Source organism: Manis javanica, chromosome 4 (assembly GCF_040802235.1).
Source record: "Manis javanica isolate MJ-LG chromosome 4, MJ_LKY, whole genome shotgun sequence".
NCBI lineage: Eukaryota > Metazoa > Chordata > Mammalia > Pholidota > Manidae > Manis > Manis javanica.
In genome coordinates this window covers 31,357,864-31,384,201 of record NC_133159.1, presented here as the reverse complement: position 1 = coordinate 31,384,201, position 26,338 = coordinate 31,357,864, and the positions used below count along the sequence as shown (strand labels likewise).

Sequence of the window (26,338 nt, the reverse complement as noted above, 5' to 3'; positions counted from 1 at the left end):
TTGATGAATAAACAAACAACTGACAAGGAATTCAGATTTGGAACTCAGAGAACACAGTTCTTTGCAGCCTCTCATGATCCTCAACAAACATGCATGTTACTGCTCTCACAACAACACAGCTGGGGAGAGAAAGTATCTTTTGATTACCATTATAAAAAGAGAAGGTCACTGACATAAATATGGTGGGACAGAGAAATAGGGAGAAGAAGAGGGGAGGTATGCAAACTGGCAGCTGAGGCCTGATCTACCATGTAAGGGCATAAATTCCAATTGCGGTGTAGACACCGGAGGCATGGACAGCAGGCATGGGGTCCACTTAAAATACCTTCTATGGAGATGCCACTACCCGTCATGGAGCATTATAGAGAGTTAAAAATATTTTTTTGGGCTTATAGGGATCCTGGAGAACATCTTGTTCATTGTACTTTCCTCATTTGACCCATGAGGAAACTAGGGCCTCGAGAGATTAGGGTGACACGTTATCTCAGTGGCTGAATCTGGGGAAATGCCCAGTTTCAGACTTCAAATCCAGGGCTCTATGACTGACTGCCTCTCTGCCCTAGTCACACTGGAGCTATCCCAAACCTAAGAGGCTTGGGCACCCTCGGCAGCTCGCAGACCTGTCCCTGCTGAGGCTGTGCAATGATGATCTGCCCGGGCTGGATGGTGGTTGTGGAGCTGGTGGTCTGCTGGCCTTGCTGCTGCCCCTGGACCTGGACGGCGGTGGGCTGCTGAGCCAGCGTGAAGTAGTACTGGACAGGCTCAGCAGGAGTCACGGACTGGCGCACCTCCTCCTGTGGGGCAGAAGGAGAGGCAGGTAAGAGGAAAAGAACCAACTCAGCAGCCACCACAGTGAATTTCCATTCCTCCCCCAAATGAGCTCTGTGCAGTTGTCTGCTTGAATGCTGAGCTCTCCACATTTGAAGCCAAAGGAAAGTGGAATTTGAAGAGACCAGTTGTGCTAAATCAAACTAAAAATAACAGATTCCATAGGCTTTAGAAAACATACAGCCAATTTTCTGAAGTACAGAGTAATCACCATTGCGTGATGAGTCGCAAACGGGCAAATAATTACCGTAACTAAACAGCATACACCAGCAGTGCTTGTCAGTAAATGCCGCCGAGGCCTGTGATCTGAGAACAGTGCTAACTGCAAGCACCAGGAAGATCCTACCCAAACGTCATGCTCTCAGGCCAGCTCCCCAACTCGCAAAGAGGCAGCACTCTCCTTATTTTGTCCCCACCACCTCAGGAGGGACAGAGCAGGGGTAAGAGACACAGGGCTTTTCCTAGGTTGGTTTCGGAATCAAATGTTGAGAGCACTGTTAGGCAAGTGCCCAGCTTTTCACAGCACATTGAGAGCTCTGTGGTCAGTGAAGGCCACATCTATCCAGTGTCACATCTGGTTCTGGTTTGTACTTAGCCACAGAAGCGCAACCCAGGGGGCCTGAGGGACAGCTCTCCGCTGGGATGCCTCCTCGGCTGACTAGGGAGGTCGCACTCTGTCCAATCTGCTGGGTGAAGAGACTTCCTTCTTCAGCTGACGTTTCCCATGGCAGAAGGAGTAAACAACCCTCTCCCAGCCACCTTAAGCTCACAGCTGAGAGTGTAGGATGTTTACACACACTACGACATGGTTGCAGCCTGAGGGTCCGGGGTTGGTCGGCCCCTGACCACTGACACAGAGATCCACGTCTGCTCCGGACGGCCCTGTGACACACGGCGCCCCTGCCTATGACAACAAAAACAACAAACACACAACCACTTGGGCTGGCTGAGCAAAAATATTAGCTAAATTTAGTCCTTTCTTGTTCTGGGCTAAGTTTGCCAGGTTCAGGAAAACAGGAAAAGACCCTTGAACTTCAAGGTATAGAGACCATGCAGACTGCCTCAAAGCTCCCCAAAGTGACATTTATAAAGTTGGTATTGACCCCATCCCCTCAAGTAAGGTGTCCCAATTTGTGCTGCTCATCACACTTGTTTGTACTTGCTTATCAAATTCACTAGAATGGAAGTCCTATGAGGACAAAGCCTAGCTCTCTCTCACTCCTGACTGTCCCTACCACTCATTCATTCCCTTGTAGGCACTCAGTAAGCAGTTGCTGAATGATGAATGCATTTATACAGCCAGACAGACAGCTGGAGGTAGTACTTTTTAAACCCAAGTTGGTCGTATGACAAATTCTCATGGACCCAACTGCTATTACCAATAGACAAGAGTCCCTAAATTCTTTTGCTACTTCTAGGATTCTATGACCATAGTGCAGGGAGAAACTCGCATGTCCTATAAACAGGGCTGGGTATTCTCTTGCTTGCCTGGTGACTGGGGGCCCAGGATACTAAAACTAGGCCTGCTGATATCTAGCCTCCGAGAAACATGGTCTCTGCATGACACAGCTCTCTGAAAGCCATTCCCCCAGTCTTTGCAGACATCGTAACATTTGGGATTTCTAAGCTACTCCTCAAACATGAACCAACTTTCTAGGTTAATATATTCTGTGCTTCAGCTCCAAATAATATGAACGCTGAACATGATCATACTGAGCAGAAGAAAAAGGAGGTCTCCTTTGATTTTCATCTAGGTCTCAGTTTCCAGAACAACTTAACTATGACAACATCTCCTTCACTTCAAATCCAGCTTCTCACCATTTTAAATAAAGATCAGCTTGTCAACTAGGTCTTGGCTATGGCAAGGATAAAATACTGGTACCCTCCTTAGCCAAGAAACAGAGGCCAACTGCTCTTTTCAAAGCTCTTGAAATAGGTTGACCATATTTATTTTCCACTGGGAGCTCCTTTTCCCTTACAAAAGACATCAATCACTCAAGTCCAGACCTAACTTGAAAAAGCTGTTGGGTGATAGCAGGGTACAGAGGACTGAGACCGCCCCCCACCTCCACCACTGGAACCAACTTGTAGGAAGTCAGGAGGTAGGGAGACACTGGCATTTCCCAGCACGTGCCTAGTTCTTGTCTCTAGTTATTAGTCCTTGCAGCTGATCTGAAAGTGAAGGTGGTCTTTTTGCTAGACAAAGAGCAAACCCTTTCAGAAGCCAAAACACCCCTTGCCAAAAGCTGTGATAGCAGGTAGAGGTTCTCTTACGCTGCCTACTATACCCTTTTAGGCTGCTTATGAACTACTAGCTATGTCTAGGACACTCCAGGAGTGTCATACAGTAGAGAGGTCTAGGTTTGTTAGTGAGGACAAGGCATGGCTGTTCTCAAATTGCTGAAATGGAAGGAGGCATTTCTAAGGTTCTTCTGTATGATGAAGACTTATTCTGCCAATGGAGGTCAAGCTAGCAAGGGAATGATTATGCTTGGTTTAAAGAAATGGGAGAAGAGAAAGTGACATTTCAATGGGCAGGAACTTTCAACTCATAGCTTTAGTAGGGTAGAAGTCAGGCCTCAACTACCTTCTGCTTTTGAATAGTATTTACTTGCTTTCCCAAAGAACAAGAGAAATTCCCAACTGTCTCTGAGAAGTCAAGGACCTTAGATCCACAACTCTGTATTTCTGGCTAATTTCTTTCCCCAGCAGTAGGAAATCAACCTCTGAATGCTAGAATAATCTCTGAATGACTGGATCAATCCAGAATGGGGCACTTGCCCAGTTTTAGCAGTGGCCTCCCCCAACCAGAGGGCTTGTGCTCTCAGAATCTTTTCAGAAGTGAAGATTGACAAACAATGCCAGAGAATGAGCAGCCTCACAGCCTACGGCCACCAATACAGTGTTGTGCAGCCAGCCCAACTGGAAAAAAGTACATTCGCTTCAGTAGCAAGAATGAACTGCTGCCTTCTTCAGAAAGGGTGAGTTTTAAAGAGTAGGCTCTTTTAAAGGACTTAGGAGGTGCCAGCCAATTGGAGCTTGGGAAAACTTCATGTCTACAGAGGATTAAAAGTGCTCATCTTAGAATTTCAGGCCAGTTTTCAGCAGTTTCAACCTTTCAAAAGCCAGGCAGCAGCTGTCCCAAATAAGATGCCAATCAACAGCTCAAACACCTACAAAGAATTGAATCCAGGCAGCAAGTAGCTGTTTCAGCTAGACACATTGTAAAAGGAGATGTATCATAGTATGTTCAGTCAGTCTAGGATGGAATGAGCTACCTGACACCCTGAGAAAGCCAAGCACATGAGGGACAAGACATGACTCTTCCCTCCAGCCGGTTGGCTCAGCAGGCAGCCCACAGAAAATAAGAGCACAACAAGCATGAGCAAGGCCTGATTTTGTCACATAAGGCTCAGTACCTTATGTATTTAAAGAGGGCTTCTGAAATAAATTCCAACAAGGACAGCAGGTATGTGGTACCATTTGTTTTGAATGAAAAGAAGTGGTCTGAGTTCTTCTTCTAGTGACTTTTCAGAAAGGAGGAAAGCACCCCAAGAGGAGAAATTGAGCCCATGGGCACAAACCTGCAATGTTTCAAAGGTGATGTGCAACCAGGGACGACCGTGGCAGCCTGCCGCTGTAAACATCCGACTGAAAGCTCCTCTGAACACTTTACAGCTTCCAGTCAAGGATGTTTACAGTAGCAAAGACTGCCCAGAAAGAATGGAGATGCAGTGAGGCACCCTGCGCTAAGGAGGGAACAGGGCGCTTGCTAACCTAAAGGCCCCCAGACAGGGTCAGGATTGTAAATGTCCTTTAAGGCACCCACTTCTGACTGGTTATTAATATGAGACAGCATGGGAGAATGGCTGTCACTGAATGACTCTGTTTCTAAGGATAATATACTAAGAAATACTCCATTAAAAACATTTAAAACTTTTTTTAACAAAGCAAGCAGAACAAAGCATAGCTTTGCTTCTGTCAGACTCTGTTACTAATACCCAAGTATCTCTACTATATCTAGTGAGTCATGCAATCTGCATGCCTAAAACAATGAGCTATACAGGATAGGGGTCTATTACAACTGCAATTAGGAGGTTTATGCACCCCAAGGTGCTGAAAAAACAATCTGTGTGACCTTTGGAAAGGGGCAGGCAGAAGAGAGAGAAAAGCAGACATTCACGTCAGTCTCATGATTGCTTAAAAAACAGTTTAAGTGGTGGTTCTCAAATCTGGCTGCACATTGAAAGCATCTGGGGAGCTTTAAAAAAAAGTACTGATGCCTGGGCTTCCCCCTCACAGATTCTGATTCAACTGGTATGGGGTGGGGCCTTGGGCACTCATGTTTTTTTAAGCCCTAACAAGTGATTCGAATGTGTAGCCAGAGCACTATATAGAGAACCACAGTCTACAGTAAGAGAAAACCAAAGGCCACTCACTCCAAACACCACTGTCACACAGAGAAGCTGTTTCTTGAAAATCTTAAGATCTGTAACTCACTGGGAGCATTCTCTTATCCCAGATTAAAAATTCTGATAGAATTCTTAGGATACCTTGAAATGAGCTTCACTTTACTGTTTATAACTAAAGTCTTTAATTTTCATTTTGTCTACTTTCACTGAAACACCACCTCATAGGCACTGAGTTAAAAGTATCCATAAATGAGTAACAGAAGATGTTAGAGATGGATCTGGTCTAGAGAAGAAGCAAAAAGAACAGCAAATGACTTGTGCTAAGAGGAAAAGGAGCATACGTGACACCAATATGCAAGGAGCTCTTTAGTCGGAGCAGCTGCAATGCCTTCCCAGCTCACCTGACGCTTTGGAGGTTTCAGCTCATCTCTTGGAACAATATCGATGAGAAAGTCAAACTGATCAAATTTTGTAATTGCCATGGCGATATCATTCCTCTGTAACAAAGAAAAGCAGGGTGAAAAATTAGCCCGGAGAGAAACTAGTTCACTGGCCTTGAACCCTCCAAGTTACAAGTAAGACAAGACAATGACTTCTAAGGCAAACTAAAAAGCCATGACCAAGTCTGTAGTTGAAATAAGCACAGCCTAACCTTACAAACATCAAATGATCAGATGTGAGGGACAGACATCAACCAGAAGGAGGGACATGCAGCTCACGCTCTACAAACCAGGTATCTGAGCCTCCAACCACAGCTATATCTGCTGGATCCTACCCCAAGGACTTCTCTACGCATGTTAAAATGACTATCTTCCCAACTCAATTTGTACAAATCTAACAGTCTCAAATGGTAGGCTTCTGGTCATTCTGCAGTCAGTAAGGTTAGGTTATTATTCAATCTTACAAGCCTTGTGAATCTCTATTGAACTCTTAATTCAGTAACTTCCTACAGTGGTTCCTAGTCACTGTATCTAGGTACGTTAGTTCCCACAAGGCTATGATTTTTATTTTGGAACTTAAAGTCACAGTGTTAATCCATGGTTTAAATCTTAATGTGACATGAATATTCAAAGTTTGAAATTAGTAGAACAGCAGTAGGAGTGGGTAGGGAACATAGGTGTTAGCTGACTAATGATACTGAAATCAAGGTGTTCTAAGAACACCAATGGGGTTCTAAGAATGACACTCCCTTTCTTTAAATAATAAAGTTAAAAGATTTTTAATTGAAAACCAACACATTATGTATACTTAAGATTTGGGCACTTCACTGTATGAAAATTTTAAAGCAAATAAAAACCTGGAAAAAACAGTGAGTGAATTTTAATAATAAAGTTAAAAGATTTTTAATTGAAAACCAACACATTATGTATACTTAAGATTTGGGCACTTCACTGTATGAAAATTTTAAAGCAAATAAAAAAAACCTGGAAAAAACAGTGAGTGAATTTTAGTGAATGATATACATGTTCAAGTCTTTAGGGGAAAGTAAACTTTGAGATACATTTAAAAATAGATGATTTGATGGATAGATGGACAGACAGATATGGGGTAAAAAAGAAACTTAACAGGACCAAGGTGTAAGTATATAGGTATTCACTGTAAACTTCGCTTATGTTTGAACTTTTTCATAATAAAATACTGGGGGGAAAGTAACATCCTAACAAACCCTTAGCAACCTCTCTATATATCACATCTTAAGAGAAGGTGACTCATCAGACAAAATAGAAGGGAATGGAAATTTTCTGTTTTTTCCTTCTCTTGTCTCTGTGATGGCCCCAAGCCACTGAAAGGCAAAACTCTAGTCCACTCTTCTTGCCAGCCACCAGCTTGATAATAAACCCTCCTGACTGAAGCAGGGGTATCTTAAGACTGCCAGGTCTCATTTAAGATTAGTACCATATAGTATCACATTCTTGATGATGTCACCTCAAGCTATCTAAATGGCTTATCTATAGAGGGAATGAGAGAGAAAAGGAATGAAATAATAATCACCTCCAAACTATAAAGTGTTCTACAATATTTTGAAAACACAGATATTGGTCTTTTTAACATTTTGCCTTTTTAAATGCCAATAATATTTCACTGAAAACTGATATTCAGTAAAATACAGAAATCTTAAGTACACAACTTGAAGAATTTTAATAAATGTATGTGCCCAGGTAGCTATCACCTAGACAAGAATATAAAGTTTCCTTCTATTCCTTTCTAGTCAATTACCCGCCTCCCCAAGTCTGGGGCAGCCACAACAGGTATTAGTATATGGCATCATGTGTTATGTATTGTTTTCCTCTGGTTTCTTTTCCTTAACTTATTTTTGAGACTCATTCATGTTGCTGTATGGACCATAGTTTATTTCTTTTTATTGTTAAGTAGCAATCCATGCTATGAATATATCAATTTGTTTATAATATTCCCAACTTGGATACTTGAGTTGTTTTCAGTTTTGTGCAATTATAAATAAGGTTGTTATGAACATTCCTATATAAGAATTTCTACCCTTTTGGGTATATACCTATGAGTGGAATAGCTGGGTCATAGAGAATGTCAAATAGTTTTCCAAAGTGATTGTATCACCTGACATTCTCATCAGCAACATATGAGTTTCAGTTGCTGTACTTCCCTGTTAACACTTGGTATTATTGTCAGTCTTTTCAATTTTAGCCATTTCTAGTGGGTATAAAACAGCATCTCATTGTGGTTTTAATTTGTATTTCCCAAATTACAAATGATGTTGCAAAGTTAAGTTCTCAGTGCCTGGCTGTATTAAAATGTATGCTTCCCAAGGGTGCAGATTTTTGTCTATTTTGTATATTAATCCCCAGAGGCTAGAATAATGCTTGGCAAATTATGGTTCAACAAATATTTGCAGAATAAATGAATAAATGCATGCATTTTCAATTTTGGAGGTAAAGGGAAAACGAGAAAATATGATTAATTTTCTTGGCTTTGTTAAAATAATGTCACTGTCTTGTATCTGTTTCACTCTACCTCTTACACCTGGGAAACCTTTCCTATAAGAGCTAAGGTCTAGCTGTTGACGGCCTCTAGAGCCAATGACCAAGGGGTCTTCATATAATATGAATGCTGATTTGCTGTATTATAATAAAAAGAAAACAAAAAAGAAGTAAAGGATTCCCAGGAAGAAAGATACGGAACAAAAAAAGCTAATGAGGTTAGTTAGACTGACTCTTCCTGGACTGTGCTTTCTTTGAGTCTCCCAAAGGCTTCTAACCAGAAGTTGTTTATATCTGGAAATAGATAAATATCATTTTAGCCTCTGTTTATAGAGAGGGGTCACCAAGTGAAGAGTTCAGTCACTGAGCTGTGAAAATCATGAGAGAGCTGAAAAGCAAGGTTCTCAGTGGGGAAATACTACCATGGCTCTACGATATGCCTGCCTCCCAACAGTAGAGGAAGATCCCAATCACACATGTCAGCTTGACAGAGGCCTAACAAAGAACAATCTTTGGTCCAAAGCCATGCAAGAGAAGCAGGCAAAGGCAGATGCTTGGCCAGTTTTCCTGACTTAAGTCTAGAATATTACCTGTAGAGTCCGACGCTTGTTATCCTCTGTGTGGATCCAGGCACGAAGAGTCAACTCTGTGATAAAAATCTGGGCTGCCTTGGCAAAGAGCACAGGGGCTTCTGCACTGATCATCTGCAACAGACGTAGGCCCTCCCTGTCAATCACCAGGAAGTTGTTCAAACCAGCTGGCTTATTCCTTGCCTCATGTTCTGCCAGAGGACTTTGGGGCAAGGGTTGAAAAATGCAAAGGTGGTAGCCTCAAGAGATTTCAAGGTAAAATAAATCCAATAATTAGGGACGAAGCAGATAGGAGGAGGGAAGAAGGAAAAAGAATGCTAACTTGCCTAGCACCTATCATGCACTTTCTTACTCTCACAATAGCCTTTCAAAGAAACTAGGGTTTAGGACAGAAATGACTTGCCCATGGAGCCAGCAAGTGGCACGGTTTAGGTTCTAACCCAAGGAGAGAAAACGTGGGGAAAGATAATGAGTTTGCAAGCCAATGGATTTAGGTAAAATCTCAGGCTTCCTAACTTTTGGGGCTTTATATACTGAAAAAGATGATAACCTTCCAGTGTTGATGTGGCAGTCAAATGAGATAATATATGTAAAAGCACCCAGCCCAGGGCCTGGGACTTAGTAAGTGCTCAAGTAATATAAGTTGCCTCACCAAGTTTGACTTCGAAGTTCAAGCTCTTGGTCAAAGTTCTGAACCCTTGGTGAGGTGATCCATGTAGGACAGAGCCACAGGAAGAGCTTGGGAGTTAAGGGAGATAAGGATTGGGATCTTGGTTCTCCTATTCTGGGTGAGTTACTTTAAACTTCTGTGTGTGTACTTCCATATCTATAAAATGGAACTATTGATTCTTATCCTATCAAATCTCCCAGAGTTACTATCAGGAGGAACTGAACTAATAAGGGAAGACTGCTGTGAACTGGTAGCTTTCTACACAAAAACAAGAGATTATTAATTTTGAATAGTAAGGAGAGAGTTCTTTTCCTGAGAGAGTTGTAAAGGGAGACGGACTCCTAGGAACACAGAAGTGGCCACCCCCAAGTAAACCTTCTCAAAAGTATAATTCATGTAAAACAACTCATGGACTGAAAAGTTAGAATAAGTACAATAGATATCATTATCAAACACTTCTTAGAGCTCAGACCAACAAACAAGAGATTGCAATAAGATGCTAAGAAGATGGCAACTGTCCTGTTATTTGATGATACATGTTTATACTACATGGTGAAAAGAAAACAGTGATTCAAAAAGCAAACACTCAGCATCTTTTCAACATCTGGAAAACCAGGATATCCCCTCATTCTCAGCAAACCCTACATAATAATTACAACTGTTCAATTTCAGCTCACTTACCAATTTTAGACAGGAATAAGTAAAGCAACGGACAATAACAATATTTTCATTCTTGTTTAAACTTTGAGCTCTAGAGAAATGAGCAATAACCTACCCACTGTTTTATTTGGCTTCAATATGAGTAATAAAACAAATCAAATGTCAATTCACCTTCACATCTTCATCCAGTTTCATAATCTTCTTAATACGAGCCAGTGGGAGTTCCTGCACGCGGAAATCTTTCTGAAATAAGTGACAAGAGGTGCATAAACAGTGGGGACAAAAGGGCATGACAAGCAGCATGAAACAGTCTGATTGGCTTAGTCCCTCCCTCTAAGAAAATATGGTAGGAGAGGAGGTACAGATGAGTGAGGAAAATATAAGCTCCATAGTAAAATTCTTCTTAACCCATGCAGAGCTTCAAACAATTAAAGGGTTTCAGGATAAACTTATGATGGCTTCTAACAGTGCCCTCATGACAAGCAGCTCCAAATAATTATCAGATTCTTTAACAGCACAATATAAAGATGCATTATGAGTGGCTCTTCTTTTTTCCCAGGTAAATTTACCAGTTTATGCAGATTAAAACGAGCTTTATTCCTCAGGGGCATTCCTCTAACTTGCTAGTTCTTTCCTCTATTCAGGGACTATCAGAACAAGAACCAGCAGCACCTGACCCACACAGTTCTCTTCAGTGACCCACAGTTGTCTTCAGCCAGCGTGATAATTGGCTATTTCTGACCTGTGTACTAACCCAACACCAGAATCAGGGAGAAGTTTCTTTCCCATCACAGAGGCAAAGGCTTTGTCTCCAAAAATTTGTTTGGGGGTGGGAGTAGAACAGTATGGGAAAAGGATGACGGTGAATTTATTAGCTACCTTTTAGGAATAGCCCTGGCACTTTTTCTTAACAAACAGGACTGGGCAGGGGAGAAACCACGTAACTACTGTGGATAGGATTCAGGAAAGACTTTCTGACCAGCAGTACTCAATTATTTGCGATTTAAGCCCTTTTTTGTTTTATTTTGATACCACTCGTATCTAAACACATGCCCAATGATGGATGCAATTCTAGAAATAAAAATCAATTTTAGGTTTCAAAGCTGCAATGAAGACAAAGGTGCAAAAGGAGAGATCAGCTAAAATAAGCAAAATCCCTACTGGGACTAGGTGTCAAATGACTGATTCTATAAGTGGTCTGAAATGTGACTCACCAAACACAATATGCAACCCTGAGAATTTGCCTCATCACATTATAGAAGGAGCAGCTATTATTTAAGATTTGGTATCATGAACATGTGTAAGTTAACTTTCATTCCAAGAAGGCAACAGAAAACCTCACTTATACGTTAAAAGAAGGCAGTGGGAGCATTTTGGAAAAACATCACCAACTTTCCCAGAATCCATTTTATGATTACAGAAGGAAGAGCAGCTATTAAGACAAAATGTACATCAAGATGTCTAATTTCTCCACACAAACCCAACAAACTGCTTGGCTACCACTCACCTCTATAAACATACAACAAAAATTTTTCATCTTTTCTTTTTTTAAATTGGGCATTAACATTTTCCAGGAAGCCCCTACTAAAATTAACCCTGAAGTGGCAGAAGCTTAGAAGTCCAGTTCACTAAAACTTCACTGAAAGGAGAGAGCAGAACACCTTTCTATTCTTATTTTTTCTCCTTTTCTTTCATTTATTCATTCATGCAACTCAATCAAGAGTGAATGTATGATCCCTACCACTATGTGAAAGAAGCAAAGCTATTCTTACCTTTGAATAGCCAGTGGCTTAATTGTTAGAGACAATCATATAACAACATTATAATCCCCTCTCTCATACTAGAATGGAGGCAAAAAATCTCACAGGGACAACCCACCACAGGCAACTGGGGGATTGATTGATCAAGAGGAGTTGGCAGATGTTCTGCAGAGGAGCTGACAACTGAACTAAGGGATGTTACAAATTTGCTTGTTGGTAAAGTATGAGAATGTTATTCAGACAGAGGGAACAGCATGCACAGAAGAAAAGAGACACATACAAAAATAGCCTATTTCAGTTTTAGATGTATGACCTTAGTACAGAGGAAAGGAACAGGAAAGGGAATTCTGGATTGGGGCCAGACCCTGCAGGGATTAAAAAAAAAAACAGGCAACCACAGAAATCAATCACTGGTCTCTTCCTTGTTGTGTGGCATAACACACAAAATGATGATGCTAAACAGAAATGCCAAAGAGAATGTTAGGGATGATAATTCCTTTGGAAGGCTTCTCAGGATGATACACATAGCACAAGATTATGACTGCAGGATTTAACTATCTTGCAAGTGTACTCTCATTTGGCTTGTTATTTAATACAATTTCCGTAAGATTGTTCCAAGATTACTTAACCAAAGCCCAAAGCTAATAAAAAAGACCATCTTCCCCAACTTGAAAGAATACAATATTACTTTTAGAATCTCTATGAGACTATTTAATCAAAAGCAACAAGAAAGTATCAAGAATAGAGACTGTTATCATTCCCATCTTGGACAGGTGTTAAAATGAGGCAGAAATTTACAAAAAGTCTGCTCTAAGCTCCACCCCCAACCTTTTCTTTTGTAAGAAACTTTCCCAAACCTTGAGACCTCAAGGGAAAGTGTATGAAAAGTGTAGTTGTGTGTGTGTGGTTCCTTATTGCTGACAACAGCCCAGTTTTCTATAATCTCATGCTAGCTTTCTAGTCACATATAAGGGTTTATGATAAACTTATGGGAGAGGGAAGCCCCTTTACTATCAGTAGGTTGAGGACCACTAAATTGGTTTTCAATTCAGTGCTCCCCTTGTTATTGGCAACTATGCAACTGATGTGACTAACATTTAACTTTTGACACTGATCCAAAAGGAAAAACAATTAACACATACTGACTTTCTTTCTACTCTTGAGAGTTATATCAGCAAGGCAGAAATGCAGATACTCTTGTAGAACATGCTTCTGCTGTTGACCACAACCAAAGAACTACTTTAAAAATGCTGCCATCTGAAAACTGAAGCAACTAACCAGCAGCAGACTCAGAGAACCCAAGAATGGACTAGTGGTTACCAAAGGGAAAGGGGTTGGGGAGGGTAGGTGGGAAGGGAGGGGTAAGGGGATTAAAGGGTATTATGATTAGTGTACATAATATAAGGGGGGCATGGGGAAGGAAGTATAGCAGAGAAGACAGGTAGTGACTCTACAGCATCTTACTATGCTAACGGACAGTGACTGTAATGGGGTATGTGGTGGGGACTTGATAATAGGGGGGAATGCAGTAACTACAATGTTGCTCATGGGAAAGCTGAGCATAAGATTGTATTACCAATGACCTTAATTAAAAAAAAAACACTGCCATCTGAAACTGCTGAGTTTTGAGAAGTCTGAATTCACTCAAAGAGAATCTGGAGCCAAAGAAAAGCCAATGGATCTCAGGCCGCACTAAAGAACATCCAGAGGGTTAAATAATGACGAGAAACATTTTCCAGACCTACCCAGTCAGGCACTCCAGCAAAGTCAAGATTTTAATCCTCTCAAAAGCAGGGATCCTCAACCTTGATTACATGTTAGAATCACCTAGGGAGCTTTTGACTAACTGCATCAGGAACTCTAGCAAATGGAGTCCTGGCATCATGTTTTTTGAAAAGTCCTCAAGTCACTGTGACTACCAATGAAGGTTAAGGACCACTTCTTTAAATCCCTACTACTCAAAATGATGTCCTTAGACCAGCGATCATCACCCAGGAAAAGGAAAGAAATGCAGAACCTCAGGTTCCACCCTAAGCCTACTAAATCAAAACCTGTATTTTAACAAAATCCTCATGGGCTTCATAGAGAGTCAAGTGTGAGAAGCAGTGCTCTACAGTAAAGGCACAGTGTAAGACCTGTTTTGTTAACAGTCCAACAACTTTCACTTCCAAGTTCCTGTTACGTGATTTGATAGTAATGTTAGAAATGTCATCGTCCAATCTGGAGGAAGAAAAGATGTAGCTGGCAATTAAAAGAAAGTGACCTAGGCATTAAATTACAGCTAACTAAAGGACTGAATGGGGTGTAGGGAGTTTGTTGAGGGAGAATTAGATTTTTCAAGATTCAGTGTTGTTGCCTGCCTCCCCACCCACCACCAAAAGACAAAGTTTACTTAACTTTTTCTTCTCCAGTTTCAAAGAGGTCTTGAGGGACAAAATTCAATGCCAAGAAGTCTGTTAATTATTGTTCCCAGAGCTCTGCTAAGCAGGAATACAGTATTTTGCATAATCATCCCAGTATACAATCATTTTGGTATAATTTTTAACCAGCTTTAATCCCAGCTGAATACCACCTGGATTTATGGACAAAATTACAGAGCCTTTCTTTCAGAGTGAGGAGAGCATGATGGCTAAGATGAAAGGTTAACTGCTTTTGCAGAGTTCACACCAAAATGACCGGAACCAGTGTTTCCAATATATATCATCTGGCAAACTTCAATTACTTGTTTTTGGAACAATCTTTGTCCCAGTCTTAGACCACAACACCTTATGAATAGTCTCCTGAGTTTTATTTATGTTTGGATAGTTTGAACAAATGGATGGACCTTTTAAAAAATCTGTTAAGACAATTTGGAGATGTCAACCGGAGAGGCTCCGACACATTGCCTTAAGTGTTGTTAAGAATAAACAACATGCTAAAATATCTGGCCATGCAGGCAGAGGTGCATTCAAAGAAGCAGACACCTTATGTGTCATAGGCAGTGGGGAAAGTAAGAGTCTTACAGAGGAAAAGATCATCCTAACTTTACTGGATTGCATTCTCACTCAAACTTGGCACTGATGTTATTTCACACTACATCTGAAGTGGAGGCGTCTGATTCATTCAAATATTTATTGTGCACCTATTAAATGCCAAACATTAAGCATCTGATGTAAGACAAGTAGTCTAGGAGTCTTTTTCAAGGGCATATGGGAGGAAAATTCTAACTAGCCATCAATATTTCTCCTTCCTTCTTTCTCTTCATTCATAAAACTTTAAAACTGAATCCCTCAAAGCAATTCACTTTTAACCTCTCATGGACTAGCTGTCTAGGTACTAAAAGTTGGTCAACACTACAATCTACTTTGTTGGCAATCAAACCTGAAAATTAAATCAAGTATGATAAAAATCAAAGCCCAGAGTCTGGAAGAGATATTTGCACATTAGCCAAGAAGTGGAAGCAACCCAAATGCCCACTAACAGATGAGTGGATAAACAGAATGTGATGTACATACACACATATATGGAATATTATTCAGCCTTAAAAATAATCAAGAAATCACCTCACATGACATAACGTGGATGAACCTTGAAGATATTATACGAAGTGAAAAATAAGCCAGTCACAAAAAGATAAATACTGTATGATTCCACTTACATGAGGTACTTAAGAGTGGTAAAATTCAGAAACAAGTTCAATGATGGTTAGCAGGGGCTGGGGAAAAGGTGAAAATGGTAGTTTTGTTTAATAATCATAGAGGTTCAGTTGTGCAAGATGAAAAAGTCCTGGAGATCTATTTCACAATATACTTAGCACCACTGAACTGTGCGTTTTTAAATTGTTAAGATGGTAACTTTTGTTATGTATTTTTTACCACAATTAAAAAAAAATCAAAACCTAACAAAATGCAGAAAAATTAAGTGCTGAGCTTGAATCTCCCAAGTTCATCTGGCCACTTGCTGGACTGTGGGTTTCTTGTTTCTGCACTCAAGCCAGAGTGCTGACTTGCTGCACTGGCCTAGTGCCACCATGCCCCAGGAGGGCACTAATTTTACACCAGGCTGACCCCAGCGCTAAAAGCTGATAAGCTTATCCAGGAGATTATCCACTCAAGCTATGAACAAAATGTCCCACTTTGACTTTATTTTTTTCCCTCCCTTCTCTTTTATATTTCAAACACTACAGATAAATACCACCTTTAGACTACAGAAGAGAAACAGTGAGTTTTCAATGGAAACCCACCCATGAATACAGGCCACTCTTAGATAGGTCAACCCAAGCTCAACTTGCTGAAAATTCCCTAAATCGGCAAACATGATCTATGGGTACACAATGAATTAGGGTTTTACTTCTAAAGTCAGTGGGCACTTATCACAATAAATTATTTTGTTTAGTATATACATTCATTACTTGTTTATAGGATGTCTCCCCCACTGGAGTATATTTTCTGTCAGTGCCATGATCTTGTCTGTCTGCTTCACTACTGGATGCTCAGTACCTAGCACAGCCACAGTAGTTGCATAACAAGTATCTACTGAGTAAACAAATTAACTAACATTGCATGTCTGAGGTTAAAGGCCACTGACTCTAAGAAATTGCAACATTAGTTCTACATTAGGAAGGGATCCAGTGTCTGCTCTGGCAGCATGCTTAATGACTTCAGGGCGAGAATGACATATCTAAAAGAGTTCCTTCAGTATTTGCTAAAATGACACCAAATTCTTCATTAAGGACATGACACTGTACTCTGAAAATATTCCAATTCTAACCTGTCTCACCTCCTGCTACCACTGTTATGCCACTTTACTCCTTCTCCACCCCCATGTACACAGTAACCTCCAGCTAACTCTGAACTTGGTGCTGCTATTCCTCTAAACATAAGGCCCACCCTGCTCAGGGCCTCCACACCTTTACGAATGCCCCTCTCGCTGCCTAAGTTATACTCTCCCATTCTTTTCCATCTGGTGAATGCTTACTCATATTTCAAGACCTGACAAAAACGACCCCTTTCCTAAAGCCTACCTAACTCAACCGCGAAGGAGCAAGTACTATCTATATGGCCTCTGTACTCCCACAGCACTTTGATTTTTACTGCCTCAGGCTTATCACTCAGTACTGATTAAAACACTTAATGAATAAATGACTGGTTATAATTACTAGATTGTAAGCTCCTCAAGGGCCTGGGTTATATCTGATTCTTCTAAGCAAGCAATTCTCAATAAGGGATGTTTTTAGCCTCTAGGGGACATATGCCAATGTCTGGAGACATTTTTGGTTGTCACAGCTGGAGGAGGAGTGCTACTGGCATCTAGTGAATAGGTCAGGATTCTGGTAAACATCTATGATGCACAGGACAGCCCCTCCTGACAAAGGGATATCTGCCCCAAACCCTCATCTAAGTGTATCTTTTAACACCTGGAAAGAGTATCTGCTTCAATTGATTTGTTGTTGAATAAATTGTCCAATAGTGTTCACCAAGTTCTAGAAATTTGGTAGGGCCACTAAATCAGGCCTAAGAAATGAGGTACAGCTACTGAAAGGAAGATGAAGCTCTGCTCTTCTGTATTCAACAGAAGACACGCTTCACATTAAACTACCTCCAAGTCAGAGCACCCACCACATACCCACATGACTAAAGAAAGCCACTTAGAAATAAAAAAATCCTTGTAGTTATCTCACCTGAGGGAAATTCTATTTTCATTTTCCCACCTAAAGGTCAGGAATGAACTATGCCTTCATAACTGTGCTTGAGGTTAAAAATGCTTTAGTCTAAGTTTTTGTTATTCATCTTGTAGCTCCTTTACTTTAAAAGCTTCTCATTCTTTCTTACCACTGTTAAATTTCGGATTTCTTCCATGACACGAGGCCAGAAGGACTGCAGGCTTTGCTGGGCATCACTGCTACTAGTACCACCAAATCCTCCTTCTGTGGACATTTTGACAACTGAAAACAAACACATACATGAGCTACATTAGAAGTAATAAAGTCAGATTTCTGTCCAGACATTAATATCTCTCCTTGTGAATGTTCTCACTAATTTAATTTTTCAATCTGAGAAGATACATAGTTGTGCTAGAGAGGTTCATAACACAAACTTAGACCTTTGCAAAAACATACAGAGGAAAGTTTTCCCTTCTATCCAGCTATGCCACAGAGACTATGAAGGAGCTCCAACTAGTAAATCTAAAACTGCTTGAAATCCTAATGTGAATCAAGAGCTTTTAATGTCTTATCCTGGGAGGGAAAAAAAAGGCACTTGGTTGCCCTAATCTAGTCCATAATTTTCAATGTCATTCCTCCAGTATTTTTTCAAGTTCTACATGATTTTTCACACTTCATGCCATAACCTGCAGCAGATACATTAAGGGTCTCCAGTGATTAATACTGTACAGAAATGTAAAGCCAAAGTCTTTAAAAATAAGAGCCTATTTTTTTCTTTTTAGACACTTGACCCCATTTCTTTGGGGTTACTGATGATTATTCTTTCTTCTAATGTCAAGCTGGTCTGCCTCAAAGGACACAAAATCGCTAAAGTCTAGGCCAATAATTGAGTGGTGGCACAGTCTCTGAACTGAAACTCCTTCCTTATCCTTTCCTTACCTGAACCTTGCTGTTAGGCACAAAGCTAAACAAAGCACACCATCAACTGGAAGCTTTAAAGATGACTGAACAATAGGGAATGAAATTAAGAGTACAGAGAAGTTCAGAACCTTCATTTGGGCAAATGCTTTGTGATAGGGGAGAGAAGACGAATAAGAAGGCTCCCCACATCAGCTGTAACTGTAGATAATACTGTAACGTCCTAAAAGATTTACAGGGGGAAGTAAAAAACTCCAGATGGCTTAAATGCTTATCTGGCAAATACTTCAATGCAAGAAACAGTTTAATTAAACACATATAATGAAAACTTGGTGATGTCCTAAAAATTTCTATTCTGGGAAATATTTTAAAAGATTTAACATGCCATGATCACTATCAACAGACGGGAATGAAGGCTGACAAATCTAAGTTTAGTTTGTGAGGATGTTTGATTCACTTTTAAATGTTTGCCTGGGATTGTCCTAGAGGTCTCTGATTTTTTTTTCTTTTTCCTTCTGAAGGAAATGATGAGCCAAAAGAAATGGAAGGAAAATAAGAAGAGTACAATCTTCAAAGCAGATTTCACTCTGGTGTAATCACATTAGTGGGCGATGAGGTAATGGGAAAAGGACTGGAGCCAACTTCTGGTGCCGGAGCCCAACAAGCATCTCCATACATCAACAGGAACTCTAAGTACTAGGAAGCAATATGATCTTGGAATTTCTGAAGGGAATTAAAGTGAAGAATACTGAATCACAGTTGGAAATAAATAGATAAAATCTTGACTTCTAATAACCAATTAAGTCCTCTCAACTCAGCTCCTGTAATATGTTCATTTATATGCTTAGGACCTATACACTAAAAAGATATATTGAAAACAAAGAAATCAAGGTAATCTAGAGAAGTTTAGTTATTTTTATTAATAGATTCTTACAAAGTACTATGATAATGAAGAGAGTGAGATTCACTCTAACCTTTTAAAAGAGACAAAAAACTTTCTAGAAATGAAAATAATTATAAAAAAAACTTTAAAAAGAACCTAACCTTTTATTCTATGGATCCATGGACAGGCCTGATTTTAGCAAAATCTGCCATGTAAACTGCTATTGTCAGGGGAGGAAGATGTCAACTGCCAGTGTGACATCTTTATATACTTGCTAATGCTGGGTACGTGTAGCTTGAGTGCAAAGGTCTCTGAGATTTACAAAGTTGGTAACAAGTTTTGGTTGTCCTCTGATCTCTTCCCACAAACATTACAAAGGTGCACAATTCACAAAGCGTTTTTAAAATTATCTGTGCATAGTCTGCGTTTAAATTTTTAATTGATCCAACTAAGAATGTGCTGGTGCAATCAGTTCCCAAACACCTGTGCAGTCAACAGATCATGAATGAATCTCTGGCTTGGCTCAGAACCACACACTGCTGGAGTGGAGGTTAGACAAAAAACAAGTTACCAAATCTTTCTGGAACTGAACAATGTATTAAAGGTTTTTAACTTAAGAGGAGCATCCACATTAAAAAATCACAAATGGGTAATGGCAAAATATGAAAGTCAATAATAATGTCCTTTATATTTTATTGCATCATAGACGTTTAGAACTGGGGGAGAGTGGGAAGGCATCAACAGCCACCAGGCCCCCCTCTAAAAGATGCTCAAGGTTCTACAACAACCTCTGTCCAACACCCTCAATCCCACCTGAGGTGGTCATTCAGCTTAAACATGAGCATCTCCTCTACAGTTCTGGGAAACCGGCTTACTGGAAAGGCATTCAGAATTTCCAACTTTGGACAGCTCTGACTGCTTCTTTACATTAAGCTAAATTTACAAAGTTCCGTTTGAGCTTAGGATTTAGAGTTACAGCCTTTATAATTTTCCAATCAGAAATCTCTTTTTATACATTCCTGACTTCAAAAAGCAAAGGTATTCTCATCAAGAACAGAAGATTCTTTCATGAGGGAAAAAAGAAAAAAGATTTGAGCATGTTTTCTAGCATCTTGCACAGAGATGATTAGTAGGTAATTCTTTTAATGTCTCTTGGAAGAGCACAAATTATTAGAAAAGATGACTACTTTTATTCAAAAGGTTTTCCTTAAAGCAGATCCAGTCTTTACAAAGGGCTTTAAAAATTAGAACAAATCTCAAGCAACAGATTTTCTGAAAACAAACTGGTATTCTCAGTATTTTCTGAGGCACAACTTAACATTAAAAGAACAAAACCTAATCATAAACAAATTTTGCTCACCGAACTCCCCAATAAGTTTAAAAAATATAAAGGAACCTTAATTATTCTTACCACTTATTTTAGTAATTTAATACATCACCTGCAATTGAATTCATTTTGCTCTAGCAGCAGCCTATTTGTAACATCTACAGCCCATGGAAAATGTGCCAGTTTCATCTTCTACAGTGATGAGAAAAGGTATGTACATAAAGGTAAGAAGATTTACATTCCAGGATCTTTTTTTATTCTATGTAAAATTCCTATCTGTATCACAGGGTAAAACTATTTGTATACAGTTAACAAGGGCAAAACTGCCTTAAGACCAAGCCACATTAACTTAAATCTCTCATGAAAAATGCAGTATAGAATTTCTCAGATTTAATTCATTAATAATATTAAATTTATCACTCATGTTCCTTGATTACTTTATAAACACTTGAATAAGACTGCCTACCTAACAAAGACTTAAGGATCAAATAAAGTATTGAATAGTTGTTGCCAGAAGTAAGCTCAATTCCCAGGTATCTATTAATTGATCTGGTTTTCAAGACCATTTCCTTTCCAAAGGTAGAGAAGAATCAGTCCATAATGAAAAGGCTGTTTCTCCAATGCTGAACTCAGCTGCCATCTCTCCACAAGTCTTCTCTAAATATCCCCATCTGGAAGTGATGGCTCCTTCCTGTGAACCTTCAGAGCCCTTGATCTGTACCTCTTTCTGCCCTCACCACATTACCTTGTATGATCATCATTTATGTGTAGTCTTATATTTACCCTTCTGATTTATAAGCTCCTTGTGGGTAACGACTTGAACATAATTCATCTCTGGATCCATCACAGCATTTAACACACACAATGAGTATTTACTCTTGAATGAAGGGGCAAGGAAGTTCCTGGGTATGGCCTTTCCAAGAAAAAGAGGCCTCTTGGAAAGGTTGGCCCTGAAACAGACTTATTGGGATTGCACAACCAACCATAAGAAGTAGTTGTATGAGCACACACACACACACACACACTCTCACTCTCACTCTCACTCTCACTCTCTCTCTCTCTCTCTCTCTCTCTCTCTCTCCTGGAAGGTGCAAAGCAGACTGGAAGCCTGGAAACATGAGTGAGTACCATTCCCAAGTGTACATCTTTTTGAAAGTCAGAATCTTCTCAGAAAGATGACCAGGAAAGATTAGCAAAGTTTGAAAAATTAATGACAACAGGTAAGGAGGAGGAGAAGGGCAAAAGCTCTGTTTAGCCATCCATTTGCAAGGAGATAAGAAGATCATGAAGGAAATGAGATGATTCAATCCTATCACTCAAGGATGGACAATTTAGCTCTCATTCTAATGTTCAGTTGATCTTTATCATTTTGAAGAAAGCTAAGAAGTTTTCAAAACATCTCAGAAGCAGAGTGCTCCTCTTCGAAGACTCTCTTGCAAGTCTTGCAGGCTCTTGCTCTTGACCAGGCACCATGCTCAACAAATCCTCTCTTAGTGATATGCGTGGACATGGAATAGGATGTGTCAAAATTATCAAACTCATAAAATACAAGAAAAACAAGGACTTATTGCAGTATTCCCTGGTTTCTAAAACTCTGTACCTCTAGGCTTTGGCTCTCTTTTCTTGGAATGTACTTCATTCTCTATGAAAATCCTTTATAATGTGCCTAAATACAGGTCTTTGAAGTAGCTAAAACCAAAAAATGTTGTTGGGAGATAATACCTAAAACCATAACATGACAGAAACTTCAAAGAAAAAAAAGACCACAGGAAACTCCCTGAAAATGAAGCCCAATCCTTGACCAATGCTGCTTTCTATTAAAGTACTAGAGCTGATCCATCCTAGTCAGTGAAGTTTTTTTTACCTTAAAACTATGCTCTCATTGTCAAATGCAAGCAAATAGGTATTAGCCCAGTTTTGACCAAAAAGAGATCTAAATACTGGTACCATCTGTCCCCTTAATGTCCCCCCGAATCCAACTTGCAGCCTTTGGACCTTTCAGGCTATGGTATTCCTGTGTGTCTCCAACTTGGCATGTATCAAGTATTTCCTTACATTTAAAGCTCATACCTTCACTCCCTTTTTTGACTTGGATTTTGGTTATGTCTTCTTCTGTCATTAGATGACATGCTTTTTTTTTTTGGTATCGTTAATGTGCAATTACTTGAACATTATGGTTACTAGACTCCCCCTATTATCAAGTCCCCCCCATATACCCCGTTACAGTCACTGTCCATCAGCGTAGTAAGATGCTATAGAAAGATGATGTGCTTTTTACTTTTGCCCAATCAGCAGCACTATCACAAGCACTTTGTGTTCCAGTACTGCTCAGGTATTTACTGAAGTGAGTTCCATGTTTATTTGAAGTAGCTGAAACTGCTGCAGTGTTATACTTCAAGTGTTAAGTGAGAGATAAAGAGCAAGAATATTAATATGAATAAACAGATGGATAAGAAGGGGGTGGGATTTAAGCTAATTTGTGCTTGGTATTTTAGGTATTCTTCCAAACTACAAAGAAAAGTGAAAACTTAATTTGAGAACTGATTTTTAAAATAAAACAATTCCATCAACAGACAATTTGGTTTTGTTTGTACAGATGAACCAAAGAACATAAGCCATTATCAATCACAATGGCTAAAAAGAATTTTAAGCTTTACGGAGGCCTCTCTACAATAAAACCAATCTCAAACTGACAACTACAGGAGAAAAATAGCATTCCTCTGGAACTTAAAAGATCTAAATTTGTGAACTGGCCTTCTGCATGGTAGCTGGCAGCCTTGGGCCAGCCATTCCACTAAGCCACTCGTGGAACAATATATATTGAACATGTATGCCAAAGGGATGGTCTGGTATGGGAAGCAGTAAATAAATGAATACAAGGGAAGACAGGGTGCCTAGAAAGGAGGGTTCAATAAAACACTCAGTATTTTGTATGAGGGAGAAAAAAGATCAAGTATTTTAGTGAGGTATTCAAAAGCAAAGTCCGTAAACTACAGCCTACAGGCCAAATCTGCCCTGCAGTCTGTTTTAAATTAAATTTTACTGGAAGACTGCAACTTTTATTCATTCACATTCATCTAGGGCTGCTTTCACACTACCGTAGTAAAGGCAAAGAGTTAAGAAGGAACCATATGACTCACAAGCTGCAATTTTTATCTGGCTCTTTACAAAAAAGGGTCAGATAATATTTAGAACCCAGTTCTAATGCACTGCTAAGTGTTTTATTTCACTGAATCCTTCCATGGTAGAGGTAGTGTTATCCCTCATTTAGCAATGGGGAAACTGAGTGCTGGAGGTTGAGAAGACTGCCCCAGACCACACAGCTGTTCTATGGCCCCCAGACCTGTGCAGCCTCCAACAGGAGTGACAGGCCAGCTCCTCCGCCCCACAGAAACATTTGTTAATCTCTTCGACCCTCAAAGAGTAAATAAATTCTTGCAGGAAAAATGGTGAGTAACTGGTTTTTCAAGCCCTGAGCCTGAAAAAGAACTATGACATGAGTTGGAGACAGGAATAGTGCCTGTAGCCTGAGTTAACTGTATCCTGAAACAAAGAGCCATTTTGCTTACTGGTTCCCTTCTAAGATTCAGAAACCCTGAGAACAACTGCTTGCCCAGCTTCCTGCAGAAGCCTGAGATTGACTATGTTCAGGAGAGGTGAGAAGTATGATTCTCAAGAATGAATCGAAGATGTCAACATAAGAGCTTGAGAGTATACAGACTACTTGTCACACACATTGCCCTCAATTGATCTTCTCTCAGCTCAGTGATAAAGATACCAGTATTATTCCAATTTTATAAATAAGAAAGCTGAGGAGTGGGTATCTTATTTGCTCATGGTCACAGTATAGCAAATAATCAGAGTCAGAAACTCAAAAGCTCTAAAATTCTGTTCTTGATTTATTAAAACTTACTTTTTCTCACTTTCTGCACTGTTTTAAGGTATGTATGCATTCAAACTGTTCAGAGATGCAGTCTTGACTTGGACCACTAGCTCAAATCCTGAACTCAGATCATTTTTATCCACTTGCTCCCAACATCTCTGTGGCAAGAATAGAAGATGTTAAGGCACTGCTAGCTCCTATCATATAAGCATGCTTCTCTTATTTCTGTTGTCTCTTTTTCAATGCTCTGTTACTCCTTTTTCTTTTCTATGTTATCCTTCCCTTTTCCATGTCTCTAGGTCAGTCCAAGGCACCTATGAATACTCAGCTGTGAACAGTGGGGGGCAGTAAAGTACAGGGTAAATACAGAGAGAAAAAATGTATTGGACCTGAAGGTTTTGCTGTCCAGCTACTAATTTGCTATTTATGATCTTGGGCAAATAACTTAACTTCTTGGGCCTCTGTTCACCCACAGTGGTACTTCACATAGTAGTTGCAGCACACAAATAGGAAAATACATGCTAGAAGGCCTCAAAAAATACCAAGCATCATACTAATGCTAGATGGCACATCATTACAATTGCTCAGAGCTACACAAGACATCTACTTATTCCTGGCCCAAAAGGTCTCAGACACAGGGCCAAGCCCAAAGACCAATCACTCTCCTTTAGGTACTATAGTAAATAAGCCAACTTGCTTCTTTCTCTAATTTAGACTACTTACTTTAACATGTTTCGTAAGTGTCCAGTTTCAGATGCATGAAAACAAATGCATAGAAACCTCCTCCCACCTTATTTCTAAACATGAAAAAAAAATTAAAACCCTTTAAACTATTAAATTTAGAATCAATGTACTCTTCCATATAAGCAAAGAATTCAAGATGGAAATGACTAGGAATGCTCCAAATTAAATCCCCAGAATGTCAATAAGTAACTATGCAGGTTTCCCCTCCAGACTAATCCAAAAACATTTAAATTCTTGGAACATGTTTCCTTGGACAGACACCTCAGACTTCTGTAACCTAGGAGTATGTGGCTGTTTTGTCTTGCAGAAAGAATCTGGTTTGTTATGCTAGAGGACAGAGGCAGCATCCCATCTCCTGGTTCAACCCCCCAAGATAATAAAGATGTTTTTGAGACTATCTCGTGAATTGAAACCAACTTTTTCAGGTTTTGGGCGAATAACACTGTTAAAAAGCTTGCTTTTATAGTAAAACTATAAGAAATTAAGGTAAATATAGACGTTCATTAATCAGTGACCACTAAATTTTTTTTCTCCAAGAAACCATTTCAAGCACCCAGAATTTGTTCTACAATGAGCATATTCACTTTCTTCCAACTTGTGTGACACATTATTATTATTATTAAGCACATTATTTAAGCCTAAAATTTCCATGCTCCTGTTTTCTCCCCTGTTCTTATATAACTGTCTTTGTCTCTGGCACATCCTTGAAGGGAAACATGCCTTGCACATAGTGGGGATTCAACACACATCAGCTGAATGAACAAACACAAGCTCCTCAGAAACTACTTTAAGATGTCAAGTACCTTTGGCCTCACTCTGGGTTTTCTTTGAAATGTACTTACGGGGAAATCCCTTCTTAAGCGTCTGTGTTTGGCTGTGCAGGAACCTTTGTGAGGTAATCCAATGGAAAAGGCAAAAAAAGACTGGGGATGGAAAGATGGAAAGAAACCTATTCTACTTTAGAAAATATAGCACAAATGCAGATGATTATCTAATCAGACTCCACTGGAAAATGAAAGATTGTGTGGTGAGTTAACCCATCTAAAACAGAATGCTGAGCAGTGAATT

General features: G+C 39.8%; 1 protein-coding gene across 7 annotated transcripts in view; it reads right to left on the bottom strand.

Annotated features, from left to right (window-relative positions):
* Positions 1-26,338, bottom strand: part of NFYC (nuclear transcription factor Y subunit gamma) — a 69,183-nt gene that overhangs the window by 10,426 nt on the left and 32,419 nt on the right. For 4 of the 7 annotated variants that reach the window (XM_017670668.3, XM_073233743.1, XM_073233741.1 and 1 more), the window contains exons 2-6: positions 17,685-17,797; positions 10,286-10,357; positions 8,785-8,898; positions 5,642-5,737; positions 621-794 (exon numbers count right to left, since the gene is read on the bottom strand). In XM_017670668.3, the coding sequence (XP_017526157.1) occupies positions 621-794; positions 5,642-5,737; positions 8,785-8,898; positions 10,286-10,357; positions 17,685-17,789 (561 nt within the window). In that variant the 5' untranslated portion in view covers positions 17,790-17,797. Of the gene's footprint in view, positions 1-620; positions 795-5,641; positions 5,738-8,784; positions 8,921-10,285; positions 10,358-17,684; positions 17,804-26,338 lie in introns of those variants that run through there. The other 3 variants (XM_073233744.1, XM_017670682.3, XM_073233742.1) reach the window with 3 other exon arrangements.